Raw genomic sequence first — 22,317 nt, 5'->3', positions numbered from 1 at the left:
ACTCGACTCCTCCGGCTTCGGCGGGTCGTACTTCCCCGGATACTGCAGCCATAGCGGTCCGTCCCGCCACAGACCCAAGCCGAGCGTCTGGTCCTCCTCCCCGACGTCCTCCTTGCCGAGATCCATATTCCGGATAGCCTCCGCCAACTCTGACTTGTCCTCCATCAGCCGCCTCGTCTTTTCCTTCTCCTTCTCGAGGAACTCGAGGCCCGCCTGGAAAATCCCGTCGTCCTCCTGCGGTTCGTGCCACGGGCACGGCTTCTTGAACCTGAGCTTCATGCGGAACGCGTCGTGTCCGTTCAGGTAGTACTTCTCCAGCCTCTTGTCCCGTATGAACCCCAGGGATTGGTACAGGCGCAGCGCTCCCTCGTTGTTGTACTCAACCTCCAGCACGCACTCATCCGCGCCTTCGCGTTGCATCACCGTCAGGCACCGTCGCACCAGCTCGCGCCCCAGTCCGAGCTTGCGGTACCGCTTTAGCACCACGAGCATGGCGACGTACCCCCTGTAGGTCCCGCTCTTGTGATGGTCCAGCTGCGCGGAGCGACGGAGGTGAGTCGTTGGCAACTGTTTTCAACGACGCCGAGTGGGAAAAACGGGTGGGAGCGGGGCGGGACGGAGGGGCGGGTCGCACCTTGCAAATGATCACCCCGACGCACTTATCGCCGTGCCACGCCAGGAACGTGAGATTGGGCCAGTTGTTGACGAAGTACCGGTACGTGAAGATGTTGTACGGCTCGCTCAGCTCGTTATCCACGAGGTCCATGATGACCTGAATCTGCGTGTCCTCATCGTGGTAGTCCTCGAACCGGATCTCCACGTCTTGCGGGTTCAGCGGCTCCTCCGCCGCCTCCGCCGCCGCCCTGGCCGCCTCCCTGGCCGCCTCCTCCGCCTCCTCCGCCTCTAGCTCATCCAATATCTCCTTCGGCAACCGAGCGCGCGGGTCCACGAACCCGCGGGGAGGGAGCTCCTCCTCCTCCTCAATCTCGCCCGACATCAATGAGGCGCACGCGATTTCATCCTCGGAGCTGGTGAAGATAGTGGCACGGAGCGAGCGTCCCGGGTCACTGGGGGAGGCATGGCGGACCGGTCGCCGGACCGGTCGTGGTACCGGTTGCGGTGGAGCCGCCCGGCGCCGGACCTTCGCGCCGTGCGGCTGGAGTGCAAGAGGTGCGCGATGCTCCGATACTCGTCGTCGAACCCCGCGCCAGCTGTCGCCCTGGGCACCCTCTCGGTTTCAAAATCTCGTGGTCATCCCCGTTCCACCTTCCCCGTCGTCCTCGCTCACCGATGTCCTCGTCCGCACCCGCAGGCCGCTGGGGTTAAATCTCCTACCCCGCATCGAACCCAAGCCGCGGCCGGATGTCGACGCGGTGAAGATTCTCCGCGACGCCGCGAAGCAGCGACGCAAGAACGGCGAAAAGTTCAGCACAATGGCGCCGGACGAGGTCCTCAAGCAGCAGCTCAAGCACCTGTTCGGGGAGTCCGACAGCCAGGGGAGCGAGCCGGACGCCGCGGGCGCCGCCGGCGTTCTCGGCGCCCCACCGCGAGCGCCGCCGCCCGCGTCGATGCAGCCGCGCATCGACGCAGCCGCCCGACCGCCGCCGCCCGCGAACCGCGCCGATTGGAACCCCTCCGGCGCGGAGCCGGCGCCAGCTGTGTCGCCGGCTGCGTCGCCAGCTGTGTGCGTCCAATCCGAACCCGCGCGGCGGCTCAGGTACGTGGTCCCGCCCAAGGATGCCGACAAGGAGAACGCGCTCGGGGAAAAGGCGCCGGGGAATACGAACGGAACGCGCGGGTCCAAGCCGAGGTCCAAGTCCGGGTTCAACCAGCGGGACCCGAACCAGCGGACGCTCTCGCAGGCTTTCCGGGGCGATGTTAACGGCGACGGCGACGGCGACGGCGACGGCGACGGCGAGGCGAGGCGCGCGGCGGCCGCCAGGTGGACGGACCCGACGCCGAGGGACGCGTCGAGGGCGGGGGGACCCGACGTTCGAGCGCCGGCTTCCAAGAGGGTCCGGAGGGCGAAGGCCCCCGCGAAGGCCCCAGCGGCGGCGGCGACATCCGGAGCACGCGACCGGAGACGACCGGAGACTCTGAGGTGCACCGACGCCGCGAAGGACACGAGCGACGCCGCCGTCCTCGCGGAGTTCGAGGCCATGAGCGCCAACGCCGCGGCGTGCGCCGTGGGGGTGCTCACGGTGGACGTCGTCGGCGACGCGTCCTTCGGGCATCGCTCCAACCTCCGCCCCGATTATACATACTCCGGGGGCAAAGACGCAGCCGACGACGCTCGGCGAGCGGCGAAGGATTGGCTCGACGCGCTCCCGGCGGGGCACCCGAGGAAGGAAGTCGGGTGGGGTGGCGCGATCGAGCGAAAGGCGGTGGCGTTCGGGGTGGTGTTCCTCGGACGTGAAATCCCGGACGTCGCGGGTTCGAATCCCGCCGGGGGCGCGATGTACGTGTTTCGCGTCGACGCAAGCGACGGGCGCGTCGCGACGAGGGAGCAGAGCGACGCGCTGGTTCGCGCCGTGGGGTTCCACAAGCGCGCGGTGGACGGCACCCGTGACGGCACCCAGGACGGCACCCTGTGTCGACCGAGGCCCGTCGTGGTGCATCACGCGCAGGCGGTGACGCGGGAACTCGCCAAGGCGCGAGTGCACGTTGACCCGCACGCGCTGGAGGTGATGGACACGCGGTGCATGGCGTGGCTGGCGGCGCCGGATGACGCGCACGAGGGGGGAATCGCGGCGGTGACGTCGCGGTTCAACGGGGTTAACGACGGTTCAGGGGGGGCGACGACGACGAACGCATTTGATCGCGTGGGAGCCGGCGACGAGACGAGCGACGACGTCCTCGGCGGGCTCCGAGCCGATATCCTCGCGTCCGCCTCGCTCGCGCAGCGCCTTCGCGCCACCGCGGGGCTCGACCCGAACGTGGTCCGAACCGAGGGTAAGGTGGCGGCTGCGCTGGGTCAGATGGAACACGTCGGCTTGGGCTTCGACCCGTCGGCGGTGCGGGCGGCGGTTGGGGACTTGCGACGTAAACTCGCGGGTATCGAGGAGTCGGCGGCGGCGGCCATGCCCGACGGCGCGCGCGTGAACCTCGCGTCCCCGCAGCAGGTCGCCGAGGCGCTGTACGGCACGCTGAAGCTCCCGCCGCCATCCAGTAACGCGCAGCAGGGCGCGAAGACGGCGCAGTTGACGACGAAGGACGACGCGCTTCGAAGCCTTCGGGACAAGCGATTACACCCGCTGCCCGGTTTGGTGCTGGAGTATCGAGCCGTGTCCAAGACAATCGCCATGTGCAACTCGTACGCGTCGATGGCCCGCGGGAAAAGGCTGCGATGCGACTGGAACAACACCAGGACCGCGACGGGGCGGCTCTCGTCGACCAACCCGAACATTCAGGCTGTCGGGAAGGACGAGACTGGCGAGTTTTCGCTGCGCCGGGCGTTTTCGGCACCCCCCGGAAAAGTTTTGCTCGCCGCGGATTACTCGCAGATCGAACTTCGAATGCTCGCGCACCTCGCCGGCGACCGCGGGCTCGTCGCCCTGCTTCGCAGGCAGATCACCGACGGCGGGGACGTCTTCGAGAGGATATGGAACGCCGGTCGCGGCGCACCGCCCGAGACGCCCGTCGCCAAGGAGGACCGAGACCGAGCCAAGCGAACCGTCTACGGCCTCCTCTACGGCCAGGGTAAGACGGGCCTGGCGGAGAAGCTCGGATGCACCGGCGACGTCGCGCAGGGACTGATCAACGCGTTCTTCCGCGCGTTCCCCGGCGTGCGCGCCTTCGTGACGCGAACGAAGGAGCGCGCGAGGGTGGAGAAAAGGGTCGTCTTGCCGTCGGGGCGACACCGCCCGCTGCCAGGCTTTGCGAGTGCGGACCAACGGGAACGCGCCGGGGCCGAACGCAAGGCGGTCAACTCGCTCATACAGGGGAGCGCCGCGGATCTGATGAAGATCGCGATGTGCCGATGGCTCGCCGCGGCGTCCCCGGTGGGATTCGAACCGACGACGACGGAACACGCCGACGTCGCTTCAACCGCCGCGACGCTCCCCGCGCGCCTCGTCGCGCAGATACACGACGAGCTCCTGTTCGAGTGCGAGGATTCGCCCACGGCGGTGCGCGCGGCGGCGCAGGTGGTCGCCGCGTGCATGGAACGCGCGGTGCCGCAGCTCGCGGTGCCGACGCCCGCCAAGGTCAGCGTGGGGCGGACGTGGGCCGAGTTGGAGCCGCTGGGGGAGTGGCTGGCGCGGCGAAGCGGCACCCTCGGGGGCGACCCCGACTGAGCACCATGACGACGCGCGGGGTGCGACGGGGACGGGGGGGAGGGTGGTGGACGAACGGGGGGATGATGGGGAACGCACGAGATGCGCGTGACGGGACGGGGAGGCGACGGGGACGACCGTGTGGAGGACTACACGTAAGTGTCTAGCTAGCCGTGAAAAACAAACGTCAGCTGTCAGACTCCTTCTCCGCGCCCTCACGCAGATTTGTTCCTCCGGAGTCGCGAGCCGCGGGCAACGTCGGGGCTTGTCGGATAAATAGGGTTGGATCGTGGCGCGCGGGCCAGACCTCGCGGCAGTGGGGAACGACGGTATCAGCCTCGTTTCGCGCGTCGACGATCTGCACGTTAGCGCACGGAGGCGGCCGCCATGGAGTCCCTAGTCAACGCGATCACGTCGCTGCCCCCCGACGCGGTAGATCGTGAGAGGCTGCTCGAGTGCCTGGGCAACGCCGAGAGGAATCGGAGGGGCGGTCGGATGCGCGAGGCGGCCAAGTGGGTCATGCAAGTGGGCGCGACGCTGCACAAGAAGGGCGGACCCGCGATGCCGTTGGCCGAGCGCGTGTTCCAGCACGCGGTGCACCTCGCCAAGCAGCTCGACGGCGAGGGCCCGACGTCCGACCTTCGCCCCGACCTGCGCGACGCACTCATGGTGGAGCAGGAGGGAAACAATCCGGAGCTCGCGGACGCGTACACCTGGCTCGGAGCCACCGAGGCGGCGCTGGGCAAGACCACGGAGGCGGAAACCCACTACAAGGCCGCCGCGAGGGCCATCGAGGAACGCGGGGTCGTGGACCTCGGCGATAAGCTCCTGCACCAGTGCATCTTCTTCCGCAACCGCGACAATCGCGAAAAGTACGAGGCGACCATCCGCCGCTGGGAAACCGCCATCCGCGACGCGCACAAGGACGGAACCGACGGGGACGTCGCCTTGCTGACCAGCACCATCGGATGCCTCCTCGAGAAGGCCATCGGCATCGCGAAAGACCCGAACGACGGCCTCAGGCGGTCCGCGCGGCTTCGCGGTGGGCCCATCGCCAGGTGCGCCATGAGGCTCGAGGCGCACCCGCTGCGACCCAAAAACCAATCGCCCTCCGTCGGCGACGTGTACGAGCTCACCGCGCAGACGTACGACAAGATCGGCGACAGGAAGCTGTGCATCGCGTACCTGGGCAGGTGCGCGGGAGCCACCGCGTGCTCGCTCGGATTCGCGGGCCTGACGCCGCTGGGCGAACAACTGCGCGACGATCGAGGCGACGAGGGAGTCGGGTTCACCCCCGACCTCCTCGACTTTGGCAAGAAGAAGAAGGATCCGCCGTCGGGCGCGAACGATGCGGCGAGTGCGGGGGGTAAGAAGGGGAACAAGAAGACGGACGCCGGGGACGAGATCGACGCCATCGTGGACGCGATCGAGGGGAAGGACGGCTCGTCGAAGGGGGCGAACGGGGGTACGGCGGAAAAAGGGGCGCCGAAGAAGGGCGGCGCGGACATCTACGACGACGACGATCGAAAGGACATCGACGAGGCGGAGGCGGACGACGAGGGGATGCCCAAGCGCGAGGCTGCGGCGCTGCAGGTGCTGTTCTCCATCGGCGACGGTTGGAAGATGCGCGGCGGTGTGCCGGGACGGGAGGAGATCATGGAGGGCGCCGAGGCTGTGGGGACGAAGCTGTACATCCTCGGCCAGCAGCTCTTCGCGGCGGAGGCGTGGCGGGAGAGTCAGCGGCCGCTGCGCACGGCCGCGGCGCTGATCATGCACATGCCGTATCAACAGGGTGCCGCGTGCCACTACCTCGCGTGCTCGTACTTTCACGAGAACATGCGGGATAAGGGCGGAAAGGACGAGCGGCTTCGAGCCTACTCCGCCGGCGCCTTCCAGGCGGCGGCTGCGGCGAGGTTGAGCCTCGGGCCCGACGAGCCCAAGGCTGTGAAGGAGGCTGTTGGCTCGTTGCTGTTCCTCGGGAGGGTGCTGACGGACATGAACAACTGGCGCGACGCGGAGCGGATCCACGTCCAGGCGCTCGAGATCGCGAGGCAGGCGTTGGGCGACGAGGCGCAGGAGACGAAGAACTGCCTGCAGGCGATGATGAACCTCCGCGGGAAGATGAGGCAGGTCAAGGAGGCGCTGGACAACAACAAGTGACCGAACCTCAGGGAACGACCAAACGGACGCGGTAGTTTGGAGATAAAAAACACTATTCATCGACGAATCATCGGCCTCGCGAAACAATGATCGGCCTCGCTCCCGCCTCTCACTTTTTCTCCTCCTTCAGCTCGACGTCCTCCGGGCTCGTCGCGGAAAGTCGCTTGTTGAGGTCCGGCGCCTCCCTCTCGATTCTCAGCGGCATGTACCTGCTCGAGCTCCTGACCAGCAGCACAAACGCCAGGCACTGCAGACCGAAGGTCAGCGCCAGCTGGCACAGCACCTGCGGCGCCACGCGGATGTCCTCGAACGAGTACAGCTCCAGCACGGCGGCGCCGTCGGGAAGGCACCTGCCGCCGTCGCCGTCGCACGTGAACGTCGCGTCGGCGTCGCCAAACTCGTTCGCGCACAAAGCGCTAAACGCGTAATAGATAAAGTCGACGTATGCGATCCAACCCGCGCCGAGCGGGATCGAGTCCATGTTCAGGTATATACCGCCGAACAGCGTGAACACCGTGATGCACGCCGGGCCGAACGCCAGCGCGGCGCCGATCGGAAGCCCCGTGGCCATCACCATGCCAATCGCCTGCGCCGCCAGGCACTCGCAGACGACGATGAGGAGGAAATTGAGATACCGCGTGGGATCCGGGTTGAACCCGACGATCCAGTACACCAAGGTGCAGAACACGAACTTGGACGACAGCTTGGGCAGCTCCGCGACGAGTTTGCTGAGGTAGTACGCGCTGGTGGCGTAGGCGCCGCTGGCCTGCTCGCGAATCACGATGTTCTTCTCCGCGGCGAAGAGGTTGATGGACGGCAGCGCCGACGAGTACGCGAGGTTGAGGCAGATGAAGAAGAGGCACCCGAGCCTGTTCTGGACCCCCTCCTGGTCGTCACCGACGCCGCGGTACAGCGCCGCGAGCAGCAACGCGTATACGACGTCGAGGAACACGGTGACGCCCACGCCGACGACGTCGCGACGCTGGCACTTGTGCGCGCGCTGCGAGAGGAGGTAAAATTGCGTGGCCCAACCGGCGCCCCCCCCCGGCTTGGCGCTCGTCGTCTCCTCCTTCTCGGCGTCGAACGCGCCCTGTTTCTTGGCCAGCGCGACGGCCTCGAACGCCTTGGACGCGGCGGCCTCGCCGAGCCCTCGCGACGCCGCCTCCCTCGCGAAGAAATCGACCCGCGACCTCGAGTTACCCTCCCTCGACTCGGACCTGAAATCCATGCTCATCACGTCCATGAAGAAGTCCGCCGGGTTCGTCAGCGTCGGACACTTGAACATCAGCGTCTCGAAGTACCCCACCGCGGCGGACGCGTCGCCTATGAACGCCAGCCTCCCGTCGGTCAGGAGCATGAGCTGATCGAACATGGCGAATATCGAGGAGCGCGGCTGGTGGATGGTGCAAACGACGCTCCTGCCGTTCCCCGCCAAGTCTCTCAGCGCCGACATCACGTTCTGCGCCTGGAACGAGTCCAGCCCCGACGTGGGCTCGTCCAGGAAGATCGCCGCCGGGTCGCGAACCATCTCGACGCCGATGTTGCACCGCTTCCGTTCGCCGCCGCTGAGTCCGCGTCGAAAGCCCCCCGGCGATCCCACCGGCGAGTCCCTCACGTTTTTCAACCCGAGCTCGGCGATGAGCCTGTCGACGCTCTCCGCCTTCTCCTTGTCCGGCGTGGATGGCGGTAAGCGCAGCCTGGCGTGGAGCATGAACGTCTCGTGCACGGTGAGGAACGCGAAGAGCAGCTCCTCCTGCATCACGTACGCGACGCGCTCGTTGAAGTCCTCGGACCTGGCTTGTCCATTCACCGTGACCTCTCCGCTGAGGATCCCACCGGCGGGGACGCGGCCGGAGAGAACGTTCAGCAGGCTGGTCTTGCCGCTGCCGGTGGGGCCCATGAGCGCCATGACGTGGTGGGGCAGGGCGGCGCCGCTGAGGCCCTTGAGGATATCGCGCGAGGGCTTGTCCCTGCCCGCCGGGTACACGGTGTACCAGAGGTCTCGCCACGCGAGGGTGACCGTCTGCTTGTGTTGCGCGAAGCCGCCGGCGACGGTGATGGGCGCGCCCTTGGGCCCGTAGCCGTTGGCGTCGACGTCCATGGAACCGCGCGAGGTGGTGGCCTGCTCCGCCAGCCACACGCGGTGGACCTCCTCGGCGTCCATCGGGGCTTCGTCCCTCGCAGCCGCCGTCATCCGCCCTCTGCGGAGCGAAAACGCTCAGTCACGCGAACCACGCTGCCACGTGGTCGGCGAGATTTGAAGCGAAGAAAAGATTATTTATATTTACAACATGTTGAAAATCGTCGCCACCAGAGCCACGAGGATGCCCGTGAGTCCCGCGGCGTGGTCGTCCTCGTCGGTGACGAGTTTGGGTGGGGGAGAAGGTGGCGACGGCGGGGGCGGTGAAGTTGTGTTCGCCGTGGATGGCGGTGGTGGCGGTGAAGTTGTGTTCGCCGTGGATGGCGGTGGTGGCGGTGGTGGCTTCGGTATAAGGACCCATGCAGAAGGGGGACCATCGTTTGTGCCATTCGAGCTGGCATAAGACGTGGAACTGAGGCAGACCGACGCTGAAGCATCGTGGCCGCAATTAGTGTATGCAGCGTGCCAAGACGAGGCGCCATTGAACATATCTCCCATGTTCGTGACCTTGGAGGTGTTCCATTCACCGATTGGTTGATTGAACGCGGCGGCGGCAGCGAACATGTACTGCATGTTCGTGACCTGGGAGGTGTCCCAGTCATTGATCGGTTGATTAAACGAGGTAGCTTCATAGAACATTCCCATCATGTTCGTGACCTTGGAGACGTTCCAGTCATTGATCGGTTGATTAAATGCGGTAGCCTTGCTGAGCATGCCCGACATGTCCGTGACCTTGGAGGTATCCCAGCCACCGATCGGTTGATTAAATGCGGCAGCAGACAAGGTTGCTGCCATGGTTGTGACCTTGGAGGTATCCCAGTCACCGATTGGATGGTTGAAGCGTCCAGCGCCCAAGAACAATCCGTCCATTTTCGTGACCTTGGAAGTGTTCCAGTTGCCGATAGGTTGATTGAACGACGTGGCGTTCCGAAACATGGAACCCATTTCCGTGACCTTCGAGGTAGTCCAGTTGCCAATAGGTTGATTAAACGACGTGGCGTCCCGGAACATGGAAGCCATATTCGTGACCTGGGAGGTATCCCACGATCCGATATCTTGATTGAACGCCTGTGCACCCCAAAACATTCCATCCATGTCCGTCACCGAGCTCGTGTCCCATCCCGAGATGTCCGCGTTGAACGCCGTCGCATCCTGAAACAAGGACCCCATGCCCGTCACCGAGCTCACGTCCCATTTGTCCATCTCATCCGTCCCGGCAGCCCCGCAGTTTGCGCCGCTGTTGCAACACGCCACGCCCGTGGCATCGATAGCGAGACAGCTGTCTACAGCAGCCTTGAGCGCGGTACCGTCCGCGAAGGCGAGCGCGCCCGGGACGCACGCGACCACGAGCACCGAAAAAAACTGGCCGAGCAAAATTTTCATTTTTAGGGGTTGCGATATGCCCCCGCGACGCGCGACCAAAAAGATCGACGCCGGATCTCAGCCGTCCGTGCGATTTGGACGCTAGGATTCGAGGAGGCCGCTCGAGACCGTGCCTTCTCTGCGCACACCGATTTTCAGCCGATTCCGTGCAGTTTGACCGACCGGCCCTGTCGCGCCCCAAGCAAGATGCGCGCGCGCGAAGTGACTCCGGAAACTACTCGAAGTGACCGGAAAAAACGTGATGAAGTCAATTACAACTTGAAGAAAAACAAACTGGGATTCGTACAGCCGGAGGGAAATACGGGTTTTTTAACGCCATACTGCACCGAAAAGTCCCGAAATCAGCTGCGCAACCAGACTGAATCCCTCCGGACCAATCAGAGCCCCGACTTCGCGATCTCTCTTTCTCTTCAGGTCAATATCGACCGTCGTTCGGATATCTGTCACAGGCCTACAGTTGAGCCCCTTCAATCGTCATCGCACACGCGTCGAGCCCACCGGGTCTTCACGTTCGGTCCGGACCTCGAGCCGCGATGCCCGCCGTCGTCCTCGCGTTCCCCCTCGGCGCCGTCTCCGCGCGCCGCGCCGTCGTTCCCAACGGCACGCGCGAGATGGCCCGAAACGCCACCGCGCTCCCCACGCGCTCCTCGCGATTCCCGCTCGCGTGCCGCGCGGAGCGCGTCTCGGGCTACTCCACCGTCGGCGTCGCCAAGGGCAGGAAACGACGGGTCATCAAACCCCTGACCGGCAATCCCGCGCCCCCCGCGCTCGACGCCGAGCTCCTCGGCGACAACGCGACCGATTGCCCCAGCGACGGGTGCTCCATCGAGACTTCCATGCCGGACGCCGACCACGACGCGCCGACGCGCGGCGCCATGTCCTCGGGATCCTCCACCGAGGAGGCGCACGAGTGCCAGCAGGCGCAGATCGAGTCCCTCAGGGCCCTGCGCGAGGTCACCGCCCCCGCCGTTCGCCGCAAGCGCCGCGTGCTCAAGCCCCTGTCCAAGAACCCCGATCCATCCGCCACGTGGGGCACCGTGGACGTCGAGGAGGGCAACTGCCCGTCCGACGGATGCTCCATCGAGTACGCCGCCCCGGCGGACGACTCCGCGCCGATTCGACGCCGCGGCTACCAGGCCACCAAGCACTCCAACGAGGAGGCCAGGGAGAAGTGGCGCGCGCAGCTGCAAAACCTGAAGGAGCAGCGCGCCGCGGATGAGAAGAAGATCCGAGCCGCGCTCGAAGCCGCCGCTTCTCTTGACGACGACGAAACGGCGGCAATGACCGAGGAGCAGAAGGCCAAGGCCAAGGCGCAGAAGGAGGCGTTCTACTTCTCCGTCGCGGGCCTCACCGCGCTCACGGGCCTCGGGTTCCTGCACCCGGAGACGGCCGCCGCCGCGATAAACTCCCCGGCGGCCATCGACCCGTTTTTCCAGTTTAACCCCGTGTGCCCCGCGTCGGACGGGGTGTTCCGCGTCGGCCAACGAGCCGCGCTGGCGCTCGCGGGGGACCAGAACATCGAGAACTACCGACCTTTGATCAACGACGTGCTGATCCGCGTGCGCACCGAGCTCTGCGTCCTCGAGTCGTTCTCGCGCGAGACGGCGCTGCCGTTCATCAAGGAGAAGGGCCTGGGTTGGGTCTTACCCATTCACGAGACGAGCGAGACGTACCTCGCGGGCGTCGTCTTCATGGTTGGCGCCAACTTCATCCTACTCGGATCCACCAAGGTGGTCGCGATCCTCGCCATCTACCACGACCTGTCGCTGGGTCTCGTCGCGCGTGGCGCGGGACGGCTTTTGGGCATGGCCACCCCGGAGGCTGAGGAGGAGAAACGCGAAAGGGAGTTTAACGAGCTCATGGAGAAGCAGATGGCGGAGGTGAAGGGTCTGATGATGAACCCGCTGTTGTCGCGCGGGGACAGGGAGAAGCAGACGGCGGAGGTGAACGCGCGGTACGCGGCGATGATGGAGGACACCAAGGCGGCGGCGGACGTGCGGGCGAAGGGCGACGAGACGAGCGCGCTGAGCAAGGCGAGGAAAGGCGCGGGCGCGGTTGCTGTGCCGCTGCGATTGTACGGGAAGGCGTCGGGGCTGTTTCGCCAGGGGTGCGAGGTTTTCGACACGTTCTGCAGCCGGTACTTCGTGGCGTTCACCGTGACGTACATCATCGTCAAGACGGCGCACTACGTGTTCTTCCCGACCATCCTGGACGGCGTCGGCAAGCAGATTGGCGCGTGACGGCTTTTCGCGCAGGAAGATTATTAATTTATTTTATAACGAATTCATTCGGAGACTGTTCTTCGGTGCGCTACGTAAATCGTTAATCACAAACTCTAAAACCGTAACTGAACGACATACTATTTATTTGCCGCGGACCGTTTGCTGACGAAGGGTTGACCAAATTTAGGATTTACGCTTCTCCCCCGCCGGGGCGTCGTCGTCGCCCAGAGTTGCGACGACCCGCGCGAGGCTCCCCGTTCGCTCGCTCTCGGAACAGGCGAGCCGAGTTTCCCTCCACGGCGCCGCGACGCATCGACCCCGACGCATTGAGGTACCATGGAGGTTGCCGACTCCGAGCTCAAGCCGCTGTACCAGTGGGTCGACGAGATCCCGCTGTCGCGGCCGAAGCGAAACATCGCGCGCGACTTCGCCGACGGCGTGCTCGTCGCCGAGGTCATCGCGCACTTCTACCCGCGGCTCATCGAGCTGCATAACTACAGCAGCGCCAACGCGATGACGCAGAAGATGTACAACTGGCAGACCCTGAACCAGAGGGCGCTGCGCAAGCTGGGATTCCAGATCCCGCTCCAGGACGTGCAGGACTGCTGCAACAACAAGGCGGGCGCGATCGAGCGCGTGCTGAAGCTCTGCAAGTACAAGATGGCGGAGTTCCAGAGCAAGCACGGGGTGAAGGGCCCCGGGCCGGACGCGGGCGCGAAGACCGACAAGACCTCCGCCGCAAACGCCGTCTCCCCGGGGGTGCTCAAGCCTCAGAAAACCAACGCGCAGCCTGGTGGGGGCTACGCGCCCGCGCCCGCGCCGGTGAAGGAGGGCATGGTGCCCATCGTGTTTCAGAGCGCCGAGCCCGCGGAGATGACCCGCGAGGAGAAGATGAAGGCGTACGCGCGGGCGCAGGACAAGGGCATCAAGGGCTTCGCCGCGGCGGACCCGGCGACGGCGACGGTCACCGGCGGGTTGCCGCAGAGCAACGCCGCCGCCGACAACAACGCGAGGATCGTCAAACACCGCGACGGGACGATCGAGGTGGACGGCAAGACGTACCGGCCGCAGCTGCCGCCGACGCTCGAGGCGAAGATGAAGATGGAGATACCCGCGGAGGTGCTCAAGCACAAGGACGCCGTCATCGCGGAGCTCAAGGAGACGAACGACATCCTGGAGACAAAGTCGCGGAAGCTGGAGCAGCTCGTCCGCCTGAAGGATGCGAAGATTCAGACGCTGCTGACCAAGCTGCAGGCGCTGACGGGGGGTAACCTGGTGGTCGCCGCGCCGCCGCCGCCGCCGAGCTCGAGCGGTGGGAGCAGCCAGCGGGGGAGTCGACCGGGGACGGGGGGCGCGCCGGAACCCTTGTGATGATGGGGTGCCAGACGCGTGTGTAAGAAAACTCGAGACAAAAATCCAAAACAATCCGTTGGGTTTGGACTGGGCCCCGGGAAAAAACTGGAAAAATTTGCAACCGACCAAAAAAACACGTCCGACCTGTTTTTTTCGCACCGCACCCGGTAACACCCACGCGGCTGCCCTCGCGTCGCCACAACGCAGCCGCGCGTCGCCTTTCCTGGACGACGAGCGACAGTCACACGGGCACTCACCCGCGCGACTGAGACCGGAGCCGCCCGACTCGCTCGGAGGCGCCACCGCGGACGCGGGTATCGCCGCGCTCGAGACGGAGCGGGCGACGAAGGATCCTAGGGAAACGGCGAAGGGCGCGGCCAAACAGCAGTTACAATGGGCGCGGTGGGCAACGCGAGCCCCGGCGGGGGCAGCCTCCTCATGGCGGTGGTCTACGGCATCGCCTACCTCACGGCGGCGTCGACGATCATCCTGCTCAACAAGCACGTGCTCTCGGTCACGCCGTTCCACTACCCGATCGCGCTCGCCTCCCTCGGCGTGCTCTTCGGCTGGGTCGCATCCGTCATCCTGGTGCACACCGGCGCGATCTCGCTGGAGAAGCACAAAGACATCACGCTGAGCTCGTGGCTCAAGAACGTGCTTCCGATCGGTTTCTTCACCGGCGTGACGCTGGCGACGGGCAACATGGCGTACTTCTACCTCTCGCTCTCCTTTCTGCAGATGGCCAAGGCGCTCTCCCCCGTCGCGCTCTTCTTTGTCCTGACAATCACCGGGCTGGACAGGTTTCACATGAGCGTGTTCATCTCCGTCATGGTCATCGTCTTCGGCGCGGCGGTGGCGGCGTACGCGGAGGTTCACTTCACCTGGATTGGCATCGGGCTCGTGGTCACCGCGGAGTCCTTCGAGGCGCTCAAGTCCGCGGCGTTCCAGTTTCTCCTCGCGAACAAGTCCTTCTCCATGTGGGAGGGGATGTACTTTGTGTCCCCAGCGTCGCTCATCTTCCTCGGCATCGCCATCTACACCATGGAACTTCAGGAGATGATCGAGGAGGACGCCTGGGGGCAGATGAAGGAGCACCCACTCATCTTCATCGCGTGCGGCACCCTCGGGTTCGCGGTCAACTACTGTTCGCTCGGAGTCATCAAGAACGCCGGTTCGCTCACGCTGAAGGTGCTCGCGCAGATGAAGTCCATCCTCATCATCTTCGCGGGTATCGCCATCTACAGCGACGTGGTGAGCCTGCAGACCGCGCTGGGGTACGCCACCAGCATCGTGGGCTTTGGCTTTTACAACTACGCGAAGATCAAGGCGAAGGAGGAGGACGATAAGCTCGCGGCGGAGGAGGCTGGCGAGAAGGGTGGCGAGGAGGCGGGTTACGGCTCGACCAAAAAGTGAAGGGGTGTTGGCGCATTCGTCCCGGGGGGTTGCGCGATGAGACGGCGCGCGGTGGGGCGTCGATGGCGATCCCCCGAAATTTATACAGTAGCTCACTTGTTCCTTGATAATACCGAATATTTGCCCGGCACACGACGCGACGACAGCCCTCGGAGCGGCGAGGAGGCATGCGCCAACAACTTTTTCCCCGAGACACTCGCAGTGGCAGAGTGGGGAGCACCGTCGGCGAGTCGAGGCAAAAGAGACCCGTTTTTTTTCAAATCGTGGGCACTTTGGAGACGCGCTGTGTCCCGGTCGGCAGCCCGCCGCCATGTCCAACTTCGGCGACAAGGCCGCCACGCTGGTGCAGGACATCAGCCAGTCGGAGAAAGGCACCATCCCGCCGTACAACGACGAGCTCGTGCGCGCGGTGGTCGACGAGAGCAACGAGCACCACAGGTCCATCCTCAGGCTCATCGGGGACATCCAGGAGCAGGGCACGAGCCTGGACGCGGCGGCGCCCGAGGACGCCGCCGCGATCCTCGTGCACCACCAGGCGGTGCTCCGAAACAAGCGCGCGCTGCTGGTGTACCTCAACGAGCGCGCGGACAGGGTACGGGCGCTGCGGTGGGAGGTGGGCACCGCGCTGCCGGAGGATCTGGGCGAGAGCCTGTCGCACAGCGAGCGCGGCTACTTCCAGCAGTACAGCGCTCTGGTCAACAGGTACCAGGGGCGGCGCGGGGGTGTGGGGATCAACATCACGCTCGATCCCACCCCGCCCAAGGAGCACAAGGTGCAGGTGCGGGTGCTGCAGGAGCGAGGGGAGCTCGTGACTCGCGACGGGACGGTGGATCTTGCCAAAAACACGGTGCACCTGCTGTGGAGGGACGAGGCGCAGCCGCTCATCACCGAGGGCGTCGTCGAGATGGTCGTGTGACGCGACGAACGATGACCTCACCTAATAAAGACTTAATCAGTAGCCGAATTTCTCAGCCCTGCTAGCGGCCTGCGCGCGCAGACCCCGGCGGACCGTCTCCATGTCCGCCTCGTTCTTCAACCTCGCCTCCTTTGTGCCCAACTTTTTCCGCCACTCCGTCAGCAACATCGCGTCGCTCCGACGGCTCATCGCCTTCTCGCGAAGCTCCTCGAACCACTCGCTGCCCAGCGCCTCGACCTCGGCCACCGCGGCGCCGGGGTCCTCCTCGCGCTCCGCGCCGAGCCCTTTCGCGGGCGTCGCCGTCGGCGGAGCCCATCGCGTTCGCAGCGGGTTCGAGTCGGGATCCTCTCGCTTGCCAAACGCGATGCCCATGCGGGGCGAGTGCGCGGTTCGGGACCCGGGCGATCGCACGAGTGGTATACCCCCGCCGAAGGGTTTGGCGGCGCGGCGCACTCGCGTCGGCGAGGCGCTCTCGAGGATGGCGTGGACGTCCTCGAAGGTTGGATACGATTCCGGATCTGTTCCGGGAACATCCTCGCCAACCTCCTCGCCAACCTCCTCGCGCGCCGCCTCGATCTCCAGCTGCCGAAGCTCGCGCTCCGCCGCCTCCGCCGCCGCCTCCGCCGCCCCTTCCTCGCCGTACTCGCCGGGTTCCACCGCGAGCGGATCCACCCTGACGCGAATCTCGTCCTTTTTCCGAACCAAACCTCCGATTGCGGGGCCGTGACCCACGCGCTCCACCGGGGGATAAAACGGTGTGTACTTGACCCCGCGCCTGCGGTTGGAGATGCCGCGGAAGGTCCTGTCCGGGAACGTGTCTCGCGCCAACGACTGTCGCGCCGGCTGGGCGTCGTACCCGGTGCTGGTGTGAAAGGACCTGATGTCCCACCGGCGCGGGCCGAACGGCGTGGCTGGGACGAAGGGGTGGCCCCCGTCGGGGTGCGCCCCCGTCGCTTCGATACCGTCCCACGCCTCGTCGTCCTCCGCGTCGTACACGCGGTCCCTTCGCATGATGGACGCGTAGTGGTCGTCGTCGAGCTCGAAGCTGGCGTCCCCGGCGTGCTCCCGGACGTTCTTCTCCAACCACGCTCGACCCTCCGAAGGGTGGGTGTTCTCCGACAGTTTCCGAGCGCGGTCCCTCAGCCGCTCCACCGCCTCCCGCTGCCTCTGCGCGCGCTTGTACGCCAGGTCGTGGGTGTCCCACGGCGCCGGGTGCGTCACCGGGTACATGTGCGGGTGCTCCAGCTTCCCGGGCGACTGCTGGTAGCCGTACTCAGCCTTGATACCGCCCGGCCCCGCGTGTCTCACGTCGTCCGACCTACCCCCGGGGACCCACGCGCGTGTGCCGGGCTCCCTCTGTAACGTCCCCGTGCGTCCGAGCCGGCCCTGCCACGCCCCCATTCGCGACGTTCGCGTCACGCGTTCCGTCTCGGCGAACCGAAGCGCCGCCTTGGTTCGATCGCGTTCTCGGGGCAGCGTCTTCCCGCCGGGGTGCGAAAAGTACCCTCGCTCGCGAAACAGTCGCCCGATCGTGCCCATCATCCAGTACTGCTTCGGGACGTTCTCGCACATCTTCCGCATGGCGTTCACGACGGCGACGTCCGTCCGGGGGTTGCGCAGCATCGGCGCCACGTTGGCGAACGCCGTCACGGCGAGCTGGCCGAGAACCTCGGTGAAAGCCGGGTAGAGCATCTCGCCAACCTCGCCGTCGGCGTCGTTCGCCTCCTCAACCTCGTGAAAGATGGCCAGAGCCTCGCCCTTGCTCATGAGGTGCGGGACCACCTCGAAGTTCACGAGCCACGTGACGAACTCGTCCTCGTTGAGGGTGGCGTTGAGCTTCTCGATGGTCCTCCACGTGATCTTCTCCGTCGTGGAGCTGTACATGTTGAGGGTGGCGTAGTGGGCGTACACGCGCTTGAGCGTCTTCTCCCGCGTGCGAATCTCGTTCATGGCGTTCCTGGAGAGTAGGTCATCCAGGTCCGGCTGGGGTTTCATCGGCGTCTTGGACGCGTGGGGAAGGATGTAAATCCGAACCAGGGCTTCGTACGCTCGATCCGCGTCCTCAGCCTCGGGGTAACGAAGCTTCGCCGCCTCCCTCAGCGCGCTCTGAAACTCGTCAAAGTTTATCCGCAGGTCCCCGAACGCGTTCCGGGTCTTGTACCGCCTCGCGCGGTCGTCCTTGTTGTTGACGTCGGTGCCCAAACCCGCGTCGACGCGGGTGAACACCGTGTCCACGTCGGTCACCGAGATGGAGTTGTCGAGGAGCTGGCAATCGCGAATGAGCCGCTGCCAACCCAGCGTGGACATCTCCCAGCTGCCGTTCTCCTCGGGCGGCACCGTTCCCTTCTCTGGCGCCTTGCGGAACGCGGGCTTGTCCCTGAACACCCTGTACTCGCCGTAGTTGTGAAACACGGGCAGGAGTTTGGCCTTGACGTCCTCCGGGTTGAAGTCTCGCCCCGCCATCGAACGCATCTTCTTGATGCGCTCGTTGCGCTCCGCCTGCTGCCGGACGACCGCGTCCTTCTCCGCCTGCAGCTTGCTGTACAGCTCGCTGTCGTCGCCGCTCGGTTTGCGTCCCATGAGTTTCACCTTGGCCACGTACTTCGGGTCGCACGACCAGTAGATGTCGTCAGGGTGTCGCCCCGAGCGGTGCAGCTTGATGTCGACGAGCGTCGGGTCGTCGAGGTCGAGGTACCGGATGAAGGCGTGGAGGGCGTGGACGGTGGGGATGGACTCGAACACCTCGTCCATCTCGGCGAATTCCAGCGTGGCGCGACCGTCCATGGCGACCGGGAGACGGGTGCGAGTGACCGTGGGTGCAACCCCTCGCGATTCCCGAATTGGGCGATTCTCTGCTTCCCAGCCCCCACCGGTGAGCACGCGCCGCTCGACCCGTGTCGTCTCGACTCCGGGTCCCTCGCGCCTCCCTCACGTCTATCCGGACGCACGGGACGCGCGCGGGCGAACCGGGATGTCTCGACTCGTTCCCGGCGCCTCCGGCCCGTGGGGCTTGTGGTGAATCGCGCCGGTGAGCGAAAAGCTCCTTCCGGCTCGCCCGCTCGCGACAGGATCTCCGATGCATGGCCCGAGCAGATGAATTCCAAGCAAAAAATAACAGCAGGACGGGTCTTGTTTACACGACTAGCACGATCGCCAGCATCGCGGCGACGCAGGCGACGAGCCCTCCTCCCGGCCCCATCGCCGCGTCGTCGTCGTCCTCCACAAGGCTCGGCGGCGGCGGGCTCGGCGGCGGCGGGGGCGGGGGAGGCTGCTCGCTCGAGGGCGACGGGGCCGCCGCCGCCGCCGCCTTGGCCTCTTTGTCAAACGTTTGAAGCTTGTTGGTGTCGATGCCGGGGATGACCTTGAGCTCCTGCATCGGATCCACGGACGTCTGGGACGTCACGCCCTCCACGCCGTTCGCCTTGAGCTCGTTCGCAGCCGCGGCGAGCGCGTCGTCGCTCACCTCGGATGATTTAAACATGAGCTCGACGTTGTACGTCGTCGCGGAGAGGCGGCGTCTCCCGGCGGCGGCTGAGGTATCCGGCTTGGCAACGCACGCGCCCTTGCCCGAGCTCACCGCCGCCTTGGAGTACGCGGAGGCGCACGCGGCGTCCGGATCCGCGGCCGAGAGCTTGGCGGACAGTCTCTGAACCGTTTCGCCAGCGATCGCCGCGTCGGCGAGGAGCTTGGCTTTTTTCTTCACCGCAGGGTCCGCGATGTCGGCGAGGATCGAGTCGCGGGTCTTCTCCGCTGTCTCCTTCTTTTCCTGCGCAGGCGATGAGGATGGCGTCGATGATTCCGGTGACGATGCCGGTGCCCCCGGCGACGATGCCGACGACGACGCGGTGCACTCTGTCGCGTTACCGCCCGCGCTGGTCGTCCCCGTCGCACACGCCACGCACGCTCCGTCCTTCAGGTACTGGCTCGTCGTGCACGACGGCGTGACGGCGGCTTTCTTCTTGTAGCGGACGATGACGACGCCGGAGCCGCCTGACCCTCCAGGATACGGACCTCCGGCGCCACCACCTCCGCCCCCTGTGAAGGCTGAACCCGAATAAGCTAATCCGTACCTACCTTGCCCACCGCCACCCAACCCTCCATTGCCAGGGGTGATGCCGGGGTCGCCGCCGCCGCCACCGCCACCGCCATAATGATTGGAGGCACCATGTATGGCCGATTGAACGCCCGGACCGCCATCACCAGCATTTGAACCGATTGCTGCCTCCCCTGGTCCTCCAGCGCCACCGCCACCGCCACCCGCAATATTCGTTGCTCCATATCCACCTGCATTTTCGGAGCCGCTTGCCCCGCCATAAGCACCATTACCAGCCTTCCCGCCATTCGCCTCCATGCCATCAAAGACGCTGGTTCCACCTTCGCCAGTGCCGCCAGTGCCGCCGTTACCGACAGTGACAGGTATTGAACTCGACGACAGCGTTTTGCTCACAGAGTACAGAACAGCCCCACCTCCCCCACCGCCGCCCCAATTTCCGCTTCCCCCGCCTCCGCCTCCCACGACCAGAACATCCACTTCGGTCAAAGAGGAGTCCGTGACGGTGAACGTGCCGTTGGATGTGAAATTGTGGATGACGTAGTCGCCAAAGGTGGTGATCGTGGTGCCGCCGGTTGCGCGTGCGTCGCTGGATCCTACTGACGGCGTGGCGGCGGCTTTCTTCTTGTAGCGGACGATGACGACGCCGGAGCCGCCTGATCCTCCAGTACCGGAATATGCACCGCCACCACCCCCGCCTCCTGTAAATGCCGAACCCGAAGAAGCCGTAGATCGATACCCCATCCCTCCTTGCGCACCTCCACCCTGTCCTCCATCGCCAGGGACGTTGCTGTCGCTGCTCCCGCCGCCGCCGCCGCCAAAGTAATTGGAGGTACCAGATATGTCCGATTGAACGCCCGGGCCGCCATCACCACCGTATTGATTCATGCCATCAGAGTGTGCATCCTCCCCTGGTCCTCCAGCGCCACCGCCGCCTCCACCCACCATGTTCGTGTTGCCTGCGCCTCCACCCACATTCCCGGAGCCGCTTGCCCCGCCGGCACGACCAGAGGGTCCCCCGATACTACCACTCCCGCCGTTTGCCACCATGCTGTCAAAGGCGCTGGCGCCACCATCGAGGCCAGGATAGCCGGCAGCGCCGCCACCACCGACAGTGACAGTGATGGAACTCGACGACAGCGTTTTGCTCGCAGAGTACAGAACAGCCCCGCCTCCACCGCCGCCAGCAATATTGCCGCCTCCTCCTCCCCCGCCTCCCACGACCAGCACCTCCACTTCGGTCAGAGAGGAGTCCGTGACGGCGAACGTGCCGTTGGAGGTGAAATTGTGGATGATGTAGTCGCCGACGGTGGTGATCGTTCCGCCGGTTGCGCGTGCGTCGCTGGATCCTACCGACGGCGTGCTGGCGGCTTTCTTCTTGTAGCGGACGATGACGACGCCGGAGCCGCCTGGACTTCCATTGCCCGGGCCCGGGCCAAAATCATATGCACCGCCACCACCTCCGCCCCCTGTGTAGGCCGAACCCGAATAACCAAGTCCGGCAGTCGCGGCTGGGTTGTAATATCCGCCTGACCCACCGCCACCCAATCCTCCATCGCCAGGGTTGCCGCTCATGTAGACGCCGCCACCGCCGCCACCGCCATAATAATTGGAGGTACCAGATATGGCCGATTCAACGCCCGGGCCACCGTCACCACCTTTATTCGAGAGTACTGTCTCCCCTGGTCCTCCAGCGCCACCGCCGCCTCCACCCATGTATTCGCTGTTCCCTCCACCCAATTCTCCAGAGCCGCTTGCGCCGCCGTCACCTCGGCCTATACCACCCTTCCCACCATTTGCCACCATGCTGTCAAAAGCGCTGGCGCCACCATCGAGGCCACTGCCGTAGACTATACCGCCGTTACCGCCGTTACCGACAGTGACAGTGATCGAATTCGACGACAGCGTTTTGCTCGCAGAGGACAGAACAGCCCCACCTCCACCGCCGCCGCCATAACCCCAGCCTCCTCCTCCTCCGCCTCCCACGACCAGCACCTCCACTTCGGTCAGAGAGGGGTCCGTGACCTGGAAAATGCCGCTGGAGGTGAAATTGTGGATGACGTAGTCGCCGAAGGTGGTGATCGTGCCGCCGGTGGCGCGTGCGTCGCTGGACCCTAAGCCCCCTTGCACGGAAAAGGCGAGAAACACGAAGATCTTCGCTAAGAAGGAATTTCCAGAGCGGACGAACGTGGGTGACGCTCGCCCCGCAGTATCAGACGCGCGGGGGCGTCCCGACGGCATCGTTCAGTGACCTGAGCGGGTATCACCAGAGGATCTGCGATGTTATCGGCGAAGGAGGACTCGACGAGGACGCGACCGACGCGGAGGTGGGGCTTTCCCCGTGTTGATCACCCAAATATTCGAACCTCGCACTGGAGGTCCGCGGCGGAGACTTTCCGGCGCTC

The 22,317-nt window shown here is 65.3% G+C and overlaps 10 protein-coding genes across 10 annotated transcripts; 6 read left to right on the top strand and 4 right to left on the bottom strand.

Annotated features, from left to right (window-relative positions):
• Positions 1–275: 275 nt before the first annotated feature.
• MICPUN_76569 (predicted protein) lies at positions 276–814 on the bottom strand (the record flags this gene model as incomplete). The annotated part of the gene is made up of 2 exons (XM_002505456.1): positions 276–534; positions 635–814. Coding segments are annotated over 2 exons (439 nt in total), but the record flags the coding sequence as incomplete, so codon positions are not given.
• Positions 815–1,433: 619 nt separating this feature from the next.
• On the top strand, positions 1,434–4,295 carry MICPUN_103801 (predicted protein; the record flags this gene model as incomplete). The annotated part of the gene is made up of 1 exon (XM_002505701.1): positions 1,434–4,295. The coding sequence occupies one exon, from the start codon at positions 1,434–1,436 to the stop codon at positions 4,293–4,295; it is 2,862 nt and encodes a 953-aa protein (XP_002505747.1).
• A 366-nt stretch (positions 4,296–4,661) lies between these two features.
• On the top strand, positions 4,662–6,434 carry MICPUN_63607 (predicted protein; the record flags this gene model as incomplete). The annotated part of the gene is made up of 1 exon (XM_002505700.1): positions 4,662–6,434. One exon carries the CDS (start codon positions 4,662–4,664, stop codon positions 6,432–6,434), a length of 1,773 nt encoding a protein of 590 aa, XP_002505746.1.
• Positions 6,435–6,629: 195 nt separating this feature from the next.
• MICPUN_103799 (ATP-binding cassette superfamily) lies at positions 6,630–8,628 on the bottom strand (the record flags this gene model as incomplete). Its single annotated transcript, XM_002505455.1, has 2 exons — positions 6,630–6,681; positions 6,713–8,628. 2 exons carry the CDS (start codon positions 8,626–8,628, stop codon positions 6,630–6,632), a joined length of 1,968 nt encoding a protein of 655 aa, XP_002505501.1.
• A 66-nt stretch (positions 8,629–8,694) lies between these two features.
• On the bottom strand, positions 8,695–9,851 carry MICPUN_109368 (predicted protein). Its single transcript, XM_002505454.1, has one exon. The coding sequence runs from the start codon at positions 9,775–9,777 to the stop codon at positions 8,719–8,721; it is 1,059 nt and encodes a 352-aa protein (XP_002505500.1). The 5' UTR covers positions 9,778–9,851; the 3' UTR covers positions 8,695–8,718.
• A 639-nt stretch (positions 9,852–10,490) lies between these two features.
• On the top strand, positions 10,491–12,257 carry MICPUN_63604 (predicted protein; the record flags this gene model as incomplete). The annotated part of the gene is made up of 1 exon (XM_002505699.1): positions 10,491–12,257. One exon carries the CDS (start codon positions 10,491–10,493, stop codon positions 12,195–12,197), a length of 1,707 nt encoding a protein of 568 aa, XP_002505745.1. The 3' UTR covers positions 12,198–12,257.
• Positions 12,258–12,415: 158 nt separating this feature from the next.
• Positions 12,416–13,597, top strand: MICPUN_109367 (predicted protein). The gene has a single exon (XM_002505698.1). It carries the CDS (start codon positions 12,516–12,518, stop codon positions 13,548–13,550), a length of 1,035 nt encoding a protein of 344 aa, XP_002505744.1. The 5' UTR covers positions 12,416–12,515; the 3' UTR covers positions 13,551–13,597.
• A 150-nt stretch (positions 13,598–13,747) lies between these two features.
• On the top strand, positions 13,748–15,074 carry MICPUN_109366 (Drug/Metabolite transporter superfamily). The gene has a single exon (XM_002505697.1). The coding sequence runs from the start codon at positions 13,926–13,928 to the stop codon at positions 14,943–14,945; it is 1,020 nt and encodes a 339-aa protein (XP_002505743.1). The 5' UTR covers positions 13,748–13,925; the 3' UTR covers positions 14,946–15,074.
• A 181-nt stretch (positions 15,075–15,255) lies between these two features.
• Positions 15,256–15,909, top strand: MICPUN_63601 (predicted protein; the record flags this gene model as incomplete). Its single annotated transcript, XM_002505696.1, has 1 exon — positions 15,256–15,909. One exon carries the CDS (start codon positions 15,256–15,258, stop codon positions 15,859–15,861), a length of 606 nt encoding a protein of 201 aa, XP_002505742.1. The 3' UTR covers positions 15,862–15,909.
• MICPUN_103794 (predicted protein) lies at positions 15,898–22,153 on the bottom strand (the record flags this gene model as incomplete). Its single annotated transcript, XM_002505453.1, has 2 exons — positions 15,898–18,612; positions 19,004–22,153. The coding sequence occupies 2 exons, from the start codon at positions 22,151–22,153 to the stop codon at positions 15,898–15,900; spliced, it is 5,865 nt and encodes a 1,954-aa protein (XP_002505499.1).
• Between the last annotated feature and the right edge of the window lie 164 nt (positions 22,154–22,317).

Source organism: Micromonas commoda, chromosome 13 (genome assembly GCF_000090985.2).
Source record: "Micromonas commoda chromosome 13, complete sequence".
NCBI lineage: Eukaryota > Viridiplantae > Chlorophyta > Mamiellophyceae > Mamiellales > Mamiellaceae > Micromonas > Micromonas commoda.
The sequence above is the reverse complement of the archived record's forward strand: the minus strand, read 5'-3'. Positions and strand labels throughout refer to the sequence as shown.

Coding starts and splice junctions, on each gene's coding strand:
- MICPUN_109367 (XM_002505698.1), top strand. CDS start 12,516: ATGGAGGTTGCCGACTCCGAGCTCAAGCCGCTGTACCAGTGGGTCGAC.
- MICPUN_109366 (XM_002505697.1), top strand. CDS start 13,926: ATGGGCGCGGTGGGCAACGCGAGCCCCGGCGGGGGCAGCCTCCTCATG.
- MICPUN_109368 (XM_002505454.1), bottom strand. CDS start 9,777: ATGGACAAATGGGACGTGAGCTCGGTGACGGGCATGGGGTCCTTGTTT.